The sequence below is a fragment of the Mesocricetus auratus genome, unplaced genomic scaffold (assembly GCF_017639785.1).
Source record: "Mesocricetus auratus isolate SY011 unplaced genomic scaffold, BCM_Maur_2.0 Super-Scaffold_100013, whole genome shotgun sequence".
Classification (NCBI taxonomy): Eukaryota; Metazoa; Chordata; class Mammalia; order Rodentia; family Cricetidae; genus Mesocricetus; species Mesocricetus auratus.
The window spans coordinates 21,576,775-21,592,154 of NW_024429196.1; the positions used below are offsets into that span (position 1 = coordinate 21,576,775).

The 15,380-nt window shown below is 41.7% G+C and overlaps 1 protein-coding gene across 2 annotated transcripts; it reads left to right on the forward strand.

The window, feature by feature from the left end:
- Window positions 1-160: 160 nt before the first annotated feature.
- Cdnf (cerebral dopamine neurotrophic factor) lies at window positions 161-13,568 on the forward strand. Of its 2 annotated transcripts, none has more exons than XM_040755492.1 (4): window positions 161-358; window positions 7,348-7,475; window positions 9,590-9,731; window positions 12,284-13,568. In XM_040755492.1, the coding sequence occupies exons 1-4, from the start codon at window positions 244-246 to the stop codon at window positions 12,460-12,462; spliced, it is 564 nt and encodes a 187-aa protein (XP_040611426.1). In that variant the 5' UTR covers window positions 161-243; the 3' UTR covers window positions 12,463-13,568. The 2 variants fall into 2 exon arrangements, with proteins under 2 accessions (XP_040611426.1, XP_040611427.1); XM_040755493.1 differs by having other exon boundaries at window positions 9,590-9,726; window positions 12,284-12,423.
- Window positions 13,569-15,380: the final 1,812 nt, after the last annotated feature.

Here is a 15,380-nt window from a genome sequence, read left to right on the forward strand (position 1 = left end):
TCCGCGCTCCTTCGGAGCCCCGCGTGCATGCCGTAACGCGCACGCGCAAACCGGAAATGACCGGAAGAGGCTCATTAGCTCCTTCCTCTTCCGAGCTCGGCTCATGAGAGCCAATGGGAACACTGGGCGAAATTGCGTCACTTGTTTCCCGCCCCTTATTCACCCCACGAGCTTGCCTGCGGCGGCAGTAGTCCGGCGACCTTAGTGTGGTTGGCAGAGGCAGTTCCCGGTCTCAGGCTCAGCATGCGGTGCACGAACCCAGCCAACCTAGTGACTTTTTGCGCCCTGCTTTGGATCTCGAACCCGGTGCTGGCGCAGGGCCTGGAGACCCGTATGCAGCCGGGGGCTGACTGTGAAGGTGAGCGGTGTGTGACCTGCTTGCTTGGCGGCGACACCACGCTCAGCTCTGCTGTTACCTAAGCATTTTCTCCCGGGGGCCCAAGCTGAAAATAGCGTCTCACACAAGAAGTGCGGCCCAGTCAGTAATTTTCCCCCACCTTTCGCAACCTAAGCAAAAGCTTGATTGGGGCCCAGGGACACTTGAGGATACGTTCTGCTTTTTGCTGTCATTAAGCTGGTGCAGGAAAAGGAGTGGGTTAGGATTCCTGTTGGATTTTGTGCAAATGATCTCGCTGCCAACTTAATTCTGTTGCTCCTAACTGGGGAGTCTTGCCTCTCGGTCCATAAGACATATTTTGAGGTTCAAACTAATTTGTCATCCCAAGAAGGAAAATAAAACATGCCAGCGTTGCTGAAATCAAAAACAAAGTTAGTGTTCGTTAAAACTTACAGTTGGATATCGGTTTTTTTTTTTAACACAAAGGAGCACATTAATTCCTTAAGAAGAGTAAAATAGAGAAATTTTTTTCTTCTATGGACTTGGCGATCAGAACACCTTTATCCATTCCACCAACCCCCCTGGCTTTGAGGGTGTTGTACTACCTAGGTTTTACAAAACAGCATACTTTTTATAGGACTGTTAACAAGAGCCAAGGTGAGAGTTTTGCTAGTCATTTTGGGACCATGTAGTACTTAAATCCTGCTTTTATTGTAAATGTGTATCTTCTGGTCTTGAGAGTGGTCTTACTAAAAAAAAAAAATGTGGACTGCCAAGATTGACATTGAGTGGCTGAGTGTGTAGACTTACCGTAAATAAAATAAAATAAGTCTTAATAATCAGAGTCCAGCTTTCTATCAGCAATTTCTCTAGAAATTTTAAAATAGGCTAAGTGTTATTTTAAAATTCTGTAGATAGATACTTGTTTTACAGTTATAATTTCAGTTAAAGATGCCATTCTGGGCAAGCAGATGACTCAGCAGCTAAAGGTGATTGTTTCCACGCCTGAAAAATCTCAGTTTGGTCCCTAGACCCTACAGTTTGGTGTTTCCAGACCCCACAGGAGGAAAGGAGAAAAATTACTCTTGAAACTAGTCCCCTGACCTCCGCACATAGCAGTGGTGTGCTGACTCACACAATAAACCAGTAAATAGATAAGTAAATAAACAGGAAAGTAAATAAATACATGAATATTTTTTAAAGATCTCACATTTCCCAACACATTTAAGTCTCATTCGATGAGCCATCCACAATACTTTTTGTAGTTTTGGTCTGAAAACATAATCAGAAGCGACAGGGCATCTGGATTAATGGAGAAGCCTGCCCCCTTTTCTAATTTATCACAGTTCATTGTGATTATTAGCTTGCATGTTTGCCTAACTCATTCATGTATCCTATTTGTTCGGCAAGGAGGCTACATACTCACATAGGCAGGGATTATGGAATAAGAGCTAGGCTTTACATCAGGTTCTATGACTGCTTATTAGTCTTTTTACATTGTCTGTCTGACACAAGTGCCTGAGTGTATTCGAGGAGGTCAGAGAACAGAGTCCTTTCTGCCCTTTTACAGTGTGGGTCCTGGGACTCAAACTCAGGCCATCAGACTTGGCCACCAGCTGTAACCACCTGAACTGTCTCTGCAGTCCTTGCGAGCGCTTCTTCGTTAGTTACTTAGTTTCCTGTCAGTGGATAAGATTAAAATACTGTCTTATACTGCACATAATAATACAGCATATGTATTCTATTCCATATACTATAGCAGTGGTAAGACATAATGTCATGGGCCACTTTCAACCTACTGATCTGTGCTGGTTTGGGAGATTTTCAAATTGCCTTTCTTATTCACTTGGCTTATCCAGTCCCCGTAGATGATAGTTTAGTTTGTGAGTCTTGGGCGTAGGTAATTTGAGATTTTCTGAGAAAACAAGTATTTCCAGAAATCATGAAAAAGATTTTATTAGCTAAGTGATGGCGGTAGATGGCTTTATTTCCAGTGCTTGGGAGGCACAGGCAGGTAGATAGATCTCTGTGAATTAGAGGCTAGCCTCGTCTACAGAGTGAGTTCTGGGACAGCCTGGACTGTTTCACAGTGAAACCCTGCCCCCCTCCAAAAAACAAAAACAAAAACAAACAGGATTTTATTATGAAACTTAAACTATTTTGAAATTGGTATAGATTATTGATGTATGAAATTACTTTATTTTTCACTCTTTTTAAATTTAAATTAGAAACAAGCTTGCTTCTCATGTCAATCCCAGTTCCCTCTCCCTCCCCTTTTCCCCTGCCTCCCACTAATTCCCCCATTCCCTCACCCCATTCCCTCTCTGCTCCCCAGGGAGGGTGAGGCCTTCCATGGGGGATCTTCAAAGTCTGTCATATCATCTCGGGCAGGGCCTAGGCCTTCCCCCATGTGTCCAGGCATAGAAAGTATCTCTCCATGTGGAATGGGCTCCCAAAGTCCATTTGTATGCCAGGGATAAATACTTATCTACTTTCCAAGGCCCTATAGATTGCTGAGGCCTCCTCACTGACATCCACCTTCAGGGGATCTGAATCAGCCCCATGCTGGCCTCTCAGTCACCAGTCTGGGGTCCATGAGCTCCCCTTGATGAAACTACTTCAATAAACAAAGAAAACCCTGCAGCATGAGTAAAAGAAAGGTAACCATTTGATATCATGCTAATAAGCACAAGCCAGGAACCTGAAGTTACTAGCGTCAATCATCTGTGCTGTGGTTATTAGAGAATAACCTCATGTAAGTTCAAGGATTAAACTTGTGTTTTTCTGTGGCATCTGCCATCATTGTTAATTTTTTTCCTTTCAGAAACTCTTGCCTTGATGGGCTTGACACTGCTATTTCTTTTGTCTTTTCCTTCTGTCACTGCAAATAGTTTTCAAATTTCTTCAGGTGCTTCTAATTCTCTGGCTATAGCCTGCCTGCCTGCCTCCCTCCCTCCCTCCCTCCCTCCCTGCCTCCCTGCCTGCCTCCCTCCCTGCCTCCCTCCCTCCCTCCCTGCCTCCCTGCCTCCCTCCCTCCCTCCCTCCCTGCCTCCCTGCCTCCCTCCCTCCCTCCCTCCCTCCCTCCCTCCCTCCCTCCCTCCCTCCCTCCCTCCCTCCCTCTCTCTCTCTCTCTCTCTCTCTCTCTCTCTTTCCTTCTTTCTTTGGACACAGGGTCTTACTATGTAGCCTTGGATGGCTTGAAACTCACTATGCAAAACAAGCTGGCTTCAAACTCAGAGATCTGCCTGCCTCTGCCTCCCAAGTGCTGGGATTACGGTCATATACTACCATGCTTGGCCTAGCCGTGACTTAAGTGTTGGAATTTTTCAGTGCTGTGCCCTCTGTCCACATTTATTATTAGTCTACATACAGTGCAATAAAAACTAATCTAACTGACCGACTAGTAAATCCTACGTCTCTATATCCAAGACACTTTCTTCCCATATTGTCCAATAGGTGATTATGAAATGGCTAACATTTAAAAAACTCTACATAGTTAAAAAGCAATCCTCCTCACTTTTTATTCCTTAGGAGCTTATTCCTATTCTATGAGGTCAGCAGAGGTCACTGGTTTGTTTGATATTTCTTTTTCCTTCTTTCTGCCAACCAATTGCTTGCCTATTGAATCTACCTTCCACCGGGTTATCAACTTTCTACAGACCTCCACTGTTTTTACTTTCTAGTTCACTGGGAAGGTTGTCACATTGCTCCTTGGTTTTAAAAGTCTTTCAGTGGTTTCCCAGTTCCCTCCAGGTAGTGTCTTCTGCTTTTTTCCCCCACAGTATCCAGTATGTTTCTCAGAGGATTCAGAAATCATTTTACTGTCCGCCACGCAACTACACCTTTAAAAAGTTTTCCTAGATGATGTCTCTCATACCGTGGTTTTCAAAATCTGTTCTGTCACACAACCGGCTGATTATTGAACAAAAAGATATAAATGTGCTATGGCAAAATTTCGTGCATGTGTTGGTGAACCAAATGTTTATTTTTTCCTCTTTTGGGTAAATGGCTCCTTGTCAGGAGGACAGCTGAGCTTAAGAAATCATATGAGGACATGTTGGGGAAGAGACTTTGCAAGACTGGATCTCTCTTGTAGTAAGACATGATGGGCAGTTGCTTAGAGACTTTGATGAATTCTTGCTCACTGATAGCAATGTCATGACAGCAGCTGTCTTCTTTGCAGACTTAATGTATTTGATAATTGGGCTGATATGTCAGGAGACATTTTTCACTCTATCAGTGGCTCGTAACATTGTTAATCAGTTGGATGTGCTTTCATCATTTGCCTCTAGGGAGAACACTGGTCTTTTCTCTTGTTATGTCTTACTGACTGTTCCTAAGGATGCTTTTCTGATCCTGTCTTACATTCTCAACTTCTAAACCTTGGTGTTTCATGAAGATGACACCCAGGCCTATACTTTCTCCATCTCCCTTTTCTTTGTGGTCTCATTTAAGAATAAGCTTGAATATGAGGAATTATACATTTTTGTACCATCCTAAATCATCCCAGATTTATAATGATGTGCTACATATCAACATTTCAGCCAACAATGGACCATGTTTATGAAAATGGTTCTATGGACTTATGAACATTTTCTATCACTCAGTGATGTTAACTCACCTGCTTTTAATCATTTGTTTGTGTTGATTCTGAAATACACAGACCCCATGAAGGCATTGGCTAACACATACTTTTGTGTCTTAGTTTTTAACAAACAAGTTTAAAAAGTAAGAAATAAACTAAGAACTTAACAGATTTTTCAAGCAGGAAGATACAGAGCAATGTTCGTGTTTCGGGCTAAGGGTCATAACAAAACAATTAAATAGTGTTTTTAAAATTAGAGAATTCATATGGTGGGAAAACTTATAATAAGCTAAGGTTAATTTATCACAAAAGATAGAAAACTATTTTTTTCAAATATGTCCTGTAGCTTAATTGTTCAGTGCCTGTAGTGTCTACCTCTTGACCTTAGTGTTGGTTCACCCCCCCACAGCTTCTAGTTCTACAGCTCCATTCATAGTAAGACTCATGTGCAGGCATACCATTTTATTTTAAAATCTCTTTTCTGAGATACATTCAATACACCTAATCTGCCAAGCATCCTAGTTTTGGAGTATGGTACACTCTACAGTGCAGCGTTTAACCTTATGACTGTGAAGTTGACTGGGTGTTATGAGTGACTTCCCAATCACATTTTCATAGGTTATGGCCAGTTGAGACCAGCAACAGAAGTAGTCTACTTGAAAAGATTTCAGGGTTAGTTATTATCAATCGTTAAATTGATTTTTATATTTAAAGAAGTGAAGGGGCTGATAATATAAATATAGAGCAGGAGACTTTTGGAAAAGAGCCAACTAAACTTCTGTAAATAAAACTGATGAGACCAACAACAGATTAGATACCAATGAGAAAAAGAAATAACATATTACCAGATCTCAGAGATGGACTGTGGCTGTAGCTCAGTTGGTAGAGTGCTTGCCTAGCATATATGAGGCTCTGGGTTTGACCCGCAATATTGCATAATATGGTAGTATTCACCTGTAATTCTAGCTCTTGGGGCATGGTGCAGGAGGATCAAAAATTAAGCTGGAATAGGGAGTCTGGGCCAGCCCAGGATACATGAGACTCTTTTTTTTTTTTTTTTTTTTTTTTTGGTTTTTCGAGACAGGGTTTCTCTGTAGCTTTGGAGGCTGTCCTAGAACTCACTTTGTAGACCAGGCTGGCCTCGAACTCACAGAGATCCGCCTGCCTCTGCCTCTCGAGTGCTGGGATTAAAGGCGTGCACCACCAACGCCTGGCGATACATGAGACTCTTATCAGTAGAGGAAAAAATACAGCCAAGAATGTATCACGGAGAGATGAAAGGATAAGATGGGAAAGAGATAATAAAGATAAAGAAAACGCTAACCAATGTTCATTGGATTTCCAGAAGTCAAGGAAAGAGGATATGAGCCCTAGTGACATTACTCCTTAAGATGACAAAAGTCCTGACAAGAACAACCCAAAGAAGAAAAGATTAATCTTCCTCCCACATCAGGGAGAACATGGCCAGGGACCACTGAGGGCCACTATCCTCTCTACCTTTTGCCCATCAAGTTAGCTGATGTGTCTTTGGCTCAGTCTATCGGTAAAGAGGGCAGTGAAGTATCTACACCAGAGCTTTGTTGTGAAGCTTGAATGAGTTAAAATACACTTAATACTTGCATCAGAGCCAGCATGTGCTAGCCCTGGCAGATGTTAACATGGTGGTTTCTCACGGTGGTGCCTGTTCTTAGTTCTATCTCTCACAGCTCAAGGCAATTGGGACTGAATAAGGTCCTTCAAGTTAGGATTTAACTATTGCTATACTTAAAGTATGGTTCTAAAATAGCAGATTAGGGTTCCACCAATCTCAGACTCATGGTGGGGGAACATAAACACTTGTTCATGCTAAGAAGCTTCATTTAAGGTATTAGAGTTACTCAGATTTTTCTCCGTTCTTGAAGCAAAGTTATTCCCAAGACCATATCCTATAAAAAAGCTATCTTATCTTTTAGGGTCTGCCAAGGTTTATATGAAGGTTTTCATTTTAGGTGGAACTTGGTTCCAAAGACTGATTGGTGGAATCTGTCTACTGCATTCATGGCTTTAGTAACAGACTCCCAAAGAATGTATAAGGTTTGAATCCATGGTCATAATGCATTGAGTCATACGTATATAATTTAAATTTTATTTTATGCATATAAGTGTTTGCCTGAATGTATTTATTTTACCACATGTATGCCTGGTACCAATGGAGTCCAAAAGAGGGCATCAGATCCCTAGAACTGAAGTTACACATGGGTGTAAGCTGTAGGCGTCAGGAACCGAACCTGGGTCCTCTGTAAGAGCTGCAAGTGCTCTTTAATTGCTGAGCCACCACTCCAACCCCGAATCCTATCTATATTTTTCTCACTTGGTGCATGGGTCACAGTCATGGATGTGGTAGAGGTAGAATTGTGTAACAGACCTAAGTCTCTCTTCCTTCTAGTATGTAAAGAGTTCTTAAGCCGATTCTACAACTCCTTGCTAACCAGAGGAATAGACTTTTCTGTGGACACCATAGAGAAAGAGTTGATCAGCTTTTGCTTGGATGCCAAAGGAAAAGAAAACCGCCTGGTATGGTAAATTTTATTTCTCTGGTGTGTTTCAAAAAAACTACCAATAATTTCCCTTTCAACTTGGAGTTGGTGTCTTCCTTCTTCAATGCCTAATTCAAACATGTTCACTGCAGATGGCAAGCAGAAATCAGTCTTCTGGGAAACATTGTCCTATGTGTTAAGTCTCGAATCCTGGGACAGATGGCTGAAATGCCTATTTAACAAATCAAAGTGGACCCGACCACAAGGTACTCCCAGTATCCTTCAGTCCCTACCTGTGACAGGGTCCTCACATGGCTCAGGGTGATGTTCACTCTGGACTCTCCCAGATGTTTCTGCCTCTGGCTGTGCTCTCCCTTTTATTTACAATTAACCTTCTCCTTCACCACACCTAGGAGCAGTCAAGTCCTTTCCTTTATTTCTTTTCCCCCATCCACTATGGATTCGTTTTGGGAGTAATCCAGTTTTCCTTTCTGAGTAAATCACAGACAAGTAATTTTACATTTTCTTAAACTGAATTTCAAAACTGTTTCTGATGAGAATTTACTATTGTAAGGCTTTTTCACTTGTTACTAAGACACTTAGTTAAACCCATAAATCATCTCAGTATTATTCACATGTAATGATTCAGGATTTTATGTTTTCTTTTTTAGATTGTACTTCCTGAATTTAATGTAGGGCTTGTTTCAATACTTCTATATCAGTAGAGACAATTTTAGATCAAATCATTTCTCCCCATCTTGGTACTGAACACACAACCTTGTTCATGCTAAGCATGTGTTTTACTACAGTACTATACCTAAGGTACCAGATCAGATCTTTTTTGTCTAAAGGGCCATGCTAATATATACTACTGACTGACGTATTGCCAAACTCTTGTCATTTTTTGTGTCACTAACCTTCATATATGTATAAACACAAGCAAAGTTTATTTTTATTTTTCATTATGTTTATGTGTGTGATTCTGTATAGGGGTTTGTGCATGTGTGAATGCAGGTGCCTGAAGAGGCCAAAAGAAGGTGTTGGATCTCTTCCAGCTGAAGACAGGCTATTGTGAGCTGCCTAGTATGGGTAGATATTGGGAACCCAACTCAGATCTTTTGGAAGAGCAGTATGAACTCTTAAATTCTGAGCCAGGCCTCAGCCATACATATACATATACACATACATACATACACCTGCTTTTTTTGAGACAGGATTTCTCTGTGTAGACCTGGCTGTCCTGGAGCTTGCTCTGTAGACCTGGCTGGCCTCTACCTCAGAGATTTGCCTGCCTATGCCTTTGCCTCCTGAGTGCTGGGATTAAAAGCATGCACCGCCACCACTTGATTTTATATTTTTATATGTAAAATTTTAAGTCAGGTAACTGGAAAGGCAATGTGATGAAGTTATAGACATGGTGATATAGTGGCAGCTAAAATGCTAGACTGTATATGTATGTCTTTTCCTATTTTGGGCTGGGTGACCTTCTGCTGCCTTGGGTACTAATGGGGATAATAATATCACTCAGGATCACTGTGAGAAGTAAATAAGTTAATCCCTTTGAAGAGCCTATGAGAGCAAACACTAAGTGTGAGTTCTCACCAGTCTCCAGCCATCATGGGCATCATCAGGTGAATCTAATTATTCTGATGACAAGACTGGAGTGCCTTAGCCAGTCAGGGTTAAACTTTAGTAGCTGGATTATGAAGACAAAGCTAACCTCTCATTCTCCTTTCTCCCCTTTTTCTTTGGTTTTTCAAGACAGGGTTCTCTGTGTAACAGCCCCAAATGTCCTGGAACTAGCTCAGTGAACTAGGCTGGCCTCAAACTCACAGAGATCCACCTGCCTCTGTCTCCTGACTGCTGGGATTAAATGTGCACACCACCACCCTGCCTCATTCTCCCTTATTTATACTGTTTCTCTTGCTTTTATTCATTATCAGGAACACTAAGTCTTTAGTTACATTTCATTCATTTATTTTGCATGCATGCATGTGGCATGCATATAGAGGTCAGAGTATAAGTTGCTAGAGTCTCTTCTCTCCTTCTGCCGTGTGGGTCTCAGGGGTCAAACTAAGGTTGTTGGTGGCAGGCACCTTTACCATCCAAATCATCTCACCAGCCCCGTATTGCCTATCATTCCCTTTTCAGTGCTATTATCTAGGAGCCACCAAAGACGCAGCCACCAAGATTCTAGGTGAAGTCACACGTCCCGTGAGTGTGCACATGCCCACAGTGAAGATCTGTGAGAGGCTGAAGAAGATGGACAGCCAGATTTGTGAGCTAAAGTATGGTATGAGAGACTTTCCCAATGTATTCCATGCATCGTCGAGCTTTGAAACACTGGGCCCTGTTATCTAAAAGCCAGCGTTAGAGGGAAGGAATTCTCCACTCACTGACAGGTTGCTGAGCTGGTGAAGGGTGCTTTTGTGTCAGCTGACCTCTTACAAAGGGAGGGAAATAAATAAATTAACAATAACCTAGTATCACATATTAGATAATAATGGATAATGGGTGTTAAGTTGGAACTGCCAGCCCCAAGTTTAAGTTCCTAGTTTACTAAGGTGATGTCAGGTATGCGTGTCTGGAAAATTCCTGAAAATGAATAGAGGAGCCACGTATGGTGGACTGTGAAGACATGAGTCAATGTGTTCAGTGGCAGGAGGGCTTTGAAGTTGTAATGTGACTGCATTTTCACCCTAGGTGTGTTTATCCTTCCTCCAGCTTCTGCTTTTCGGAACTGGGCCAGTCCCATTAAACCAGCTTCTGCGTGATGACATAGCTCATCAGGGATGCCTAAAATAAACAGCCAGGAAAGGAAGGCAATGTCCTATTTAAAAACTCTATCCTTGGCCTTATAAATTTCACATGGTTAAATCTATTCTTACACTGAAGGATTGTATCTGGGCCAGCCTTTTGCATAGATGGAGTAAGTGTGATTGAAGGCTATCCTTAATACCTGAAATTCCGCTGATAGAGACGTTTTCTTTCTGCCTAAATTGTTGTCCTCTCTCTCTCTCTCTCTCTCTCTCTCTCTCTCTCTCTCTCTCTCTCTCTCGCACCACACACACACTCATTACTGTAAATGACATAAGTAATTAGCATCCAACTCTGAATCACTGAGTCTTGTTTCCCATCACAGCTGTGCAATGTGTGTATGTCTCATAGCTACACAGCAAACATGAAACATGAAACAGGTTTAAGGTGGAAAGGCACCAAAGACAACCTTGTTCATGTTTGCCAGGCACAGTCCCTGGCTCTCAGGGTAGTTATTATGGGTAAGCGTGCCTTTTTATTGACTTCAAAGGAGTAGGGTAGAGGCTAGAAGCCCTGGGTCCACATGAAACATAGAGTCCACATGAAACATAGAGTCCACATGAAACATGGTCCCAGAAGGGACAACTTGTGCTAAGTAAGTCACACAACAGATTCACTTTCCAAGACTTGCACATACAGTGAATGGATTTACCTCACAGGGCTCCTTAAATATTGGAAAAATATCAGATATTATAGAGAAAACTAATATTTATTTATACACGAGAACAATGGCCATCAGAGAATCTTGGGAAGCCATAAACTGATTTTAATTTCTGTATTGACCTCTTTCTCATATTTTTAAGAGTACTGTGGCATTCCCCTTTTAAATTTAATGCTGGAATCCTATTTTCCCCTAGAAAAATATCAAAGAAACTGCCGACATTTACTTAAAGTTATTTTTCTCCTTCAACAACTTCTCTTGAATGTATCAATAGTTATAAATTCTTTTCAGTTTCTTGTCAGACCCCTGGAGCTGGAGTTTTCGGTGGTTATGAAGTGCTTGATGTGGGTTCTGGGACTTGAACTTGGTCCTTCTGCAAGAGCAGAGTATACTTTTAACTGGAGAGCCACCTCTCCAGCTCTGATTTCTTCACACTGTTATGAAGATTCTATAATACTCACATGCCTTATTGAAGATGTATTTTCTCTTAAAACTGGACTATAACCTGCTGGTTAGTTATGGCCTATGTCTTTTAGTTAGCCACAACGAAGTCCATGGCAAAGACACTGGCTTTTATTTATAAATTTCTGTCTTTTCAATCTTTGGAGAAGCAATTAAGCAATTAATTTCTTCTGGGAATACAGACTTCAGAACTCTACAAAGCTTCCAGGCCCTTGTTTTGAAGCCCACATAACCCTTTAGGGGGATGGTAAAGAATGAAAACTGTACTAGTAGCTTTATACAGTGGTGGATAACAAAATCCCCAGGTGCTCAAATTCCTAATATAAAATGGCATATCATTTACATAGACTCCAGGCATTACATCATATAATGTAAATGTTATGTAAATGGGTTTCCATTACATGTTTTGTGTGTTTGTGTGCATATGCACATGTGTGCTTGAACTCTTGAGCATGTGTGAGTGCATGTGAGCCACAGCATACATGTGAAGGTCAGGGAACAATCTGTGGGAGTTAGTTCCCTCTTTCCACTGTGTGGATCACTGGGGATTGAACTTAGGTCCTTGGGCTTAGAAGCAAGTGCCTCCCCTCCCCCAAGCCATTTTAGCTAGCAAATAGTTGTTATACTGTATTGTTTAGGGGATTATGACAAGAAAATCTTTGTATATGCTCAACATAGATTCAGTATTTCTCTTCCTGAATATCATTGGTCTATAAAGGGTAGAAACCAAGGGTATAGAGGGCTGACTGGTAATGCCACATTTTCATTGGGTATGTCTTGATCCCCATGGAAAGGGGAATTGACCCACACTGAAGGAGAATGGAGTCAGCACTGTATGCCTTTCTAAGAGTTTCATGAGATTTTGTTTTGTTGTTCAATTGTGTGTTCTTTTTTTTGACATTTAGAGAAGAAATTGGACTTGGCATCCGTGGACCTATGGAAGATGAGAGTCGCAGAACTGAAGCAGATTCTGCAAAGCTGGGGGGAAGAGTGCAGGGCTTGTGCAGAAAAAAATGACTATGTGAACCTCATCAAAGAGCTGGCCCCCAAATATATAGAGATGCACCCCCAAACAGAGCTCTGACCTCGGCTATCAGTGCACATGAACTGTAGTTAGAGCAAAACAACTGTCTGAGACATGGGTGTGCTGGTTTTGGCTAACCAGGGACCACCCTGGTGACAGCCAGTCTCACTGTTGTACTGCTCAGGCTTATGATTAACCTATGCTTCCTGCTGGTCACCCACATTTGCGGAGTACAGAGACCTCCTCGTGCCTTCCTCATCCTCCTTTGGAAGGTGTGGTTGTTCTCTTTGCATCACAGTGACAATGATGCCTGTCAGGAATGAGTCAGGGGAGAGAAGATTTACTTTGGCTCATGGTTTCAGCCCATCGTGTCAGGGTAGCTAATGGCAGAGCAGCTCAGAGCGTGGAGACAGGAGCTTGTCAGAGGCTGTTGTCATTATGGTGGACTGAGAAGCAGAAAGTGATGCTCAAACAATGGTAACCCTGTCACCTTCAAAGGTACAGTCCTAGTGATCGACTTCTTCCAGTCAGACTCGCCTCACAGCCTCCCCCAGTTACTGGGGAACACATGTTAAGAAATGAACTGACTGGGGACTACACTGCCTGGTTTTCTGTGTCAACTTGACAGAAGCATAATTAAGATGTGGGCGTTTTATTGTGCATCAATTGTCTCTAATAAACAGTTGTAAAAGTTATTTGAGAGAGACTGGAGAGATAGCTCAATGGTTAAGAGCACTGGCTGCTCTTCCAGAAGTCCTGAGTTAATTCCCAGCAACCACATGATGGCTCACAACCATCTGTAAGGAGATTTGGTGCCCTCTTCTGGCCTGCAGGCATACAGGCAGAGGGAACACTGCATAATAAATAAATAAATAAGTAAATAAATCTAAAAAAAAGTTATTTGAGAATTACCCAAAATTAACTGATTAAAAACAACTGTTCATTTCCATAATCAAATGAACTTACTGGCAATTTATTTGTGGAGTGGAGAACTTATTCAGAGAGTAAATATACATTGACAGAATAATGTTCACTTTTAAATGATGCAAATGTATGCATTTTCAACAAAGCAATGGGGTGTGAATGAACCTATTAGAGAATTAATGGTTCCTAAGGAGATATGTAGGCCATGTAGCTGAAAAACAAGAATAAAAGTCTTACAGTAATGAATGGCCCAAGGTGGTTATTGTTTCTAGAGCTTAGCAGTTTTCTTACCATGTGGGAATATTCTCCTTCATTTTGAATTGTATATAAGAAATGCCAAAGTTGGACTGGAGAAATGGCTCAATGGTTAAGAGCAATAGCTGCTTATCCAGATGACACAGATTCCAAGACCTAGCACCCACAAGGCAGCTCGCAATCATCTGTAACACCAGTTCCAGGGGCTCCAGTGCCTTCTGACCTCCACAGGCACCAGGCACCAGGCACACAGGTGGTAGAAAGGTGTGCATGCAGGCAAACACGAAAAATAAAAACAAAAATGCCAACGTTAAACTTCAAAAAGGTTTATAAAAACATATCGATGTCTTAGTCAGTGTTCTATTGCTGTGAAGAGACACCATGACCACAGTAACTCATAAAATAAAGCATGTAATTGGGGCTTGCTTACAGTTTCAGAGGTTCAGGTCATTATCATTATTGTGTGGAGCATGCAGGCAAGCATGGTGCTGGAGAAGCAGCTGAGAATTCTACATCCAGATCTACCGGCAGCAAGAATATGAGACACTGGGCCTGGTGTGGGATTTGAAAACCTCAAAGCCTACCCCCAGTGACATACTTCCTCTAAAAGTCCACACCTCCCAATCCTTCTCAAACAGTGCCACTTCCTGGTGACTAAACATGGAAATATATAAGCCTAGTGGGGGCATTCTTATTCAAACCACTACAATCTGTTTCTATTTTGCACTTGAACTTATGAAACTTGTCATTTGGAAATAACCTTAGCTCTCTGATTTCAAAATTAGGTCATATTTCTGTACCATCTTGTCTTCAGGAATCTAGGTAATATGAACACTACTTAGTAGGCCATTCAAATCACTAATGTTGTCTTTTTTTTTCCTCCACTGCTGGCCATAGTCTCTTTTCCTCAGAGAGATTTTACATGAATGCTTTTCAGACTTCTAAAGTTGCTTCTACAGAGAAGTAGGGAAGCTTACTACACTGCACATTCTTATCCCGTGAGTCTGGGGCAGGTCTGGGGGTCTGTCTGCCTACTTTCCAGTGCAGGAATTGCATAGCCATGGTGGACTTTTATGTGAGTCCTGGAGATTTGAACTTAAGCCTCCAAGACCTTTATTGACTGAGGTATCCACTGACCCTCAATCAGTTAGTTTTGAATATAATTTAAATCTATCAGTTAGATCAGAAATGAAGAAAATTTATTCTTTTGTGGGAAAGAAGTCCAGCAGAAGGAAATTCAGAGTAAATTTGGTGGCCACAATGATCCCAGAGACTCAGCTCAAAACTCGTTGCTTCCTATCCTGGTGATGGTTTCATTCCTCACCCTGGGTCTAAGCTGGTGACTGGACTTCCTCACTCTAGAAGGTAGAAGGCAGAAAAACGTCTGCCGCTCACCTGAGCCCAGTCCATCTCGCATCCCGTGTGCTGCTCCTACACCATTGACCAGAATTCAATCATGACTCATCTGGGGGAAGTCATATCTTTTCGTTCGGATCCTAGCTATCCAGATCAAATCAGATTTTTACTGAGAAGAAAGTGAGAAAACGTTTGTGACCACAAACCCCGTCTCTGCAGAGCAGTATAAATTCGTTCTTGCCATGCTTCTCGGGCTATAATTCCTGGTTTTTAACTCTAAATAACCCTTCTCCTGGCTTTTTCAATCATTCATACATGTAAGCGGTAATATTTTCCCTTCTTCTATTGTTTTTGGCTTGAAAAGAAGTATTCTTTTTGTCCTTTATTTTTGGTTTTAACTTGTTCCTTCTCTCATTGTACATGTGCTTGTGTATACATTTTCC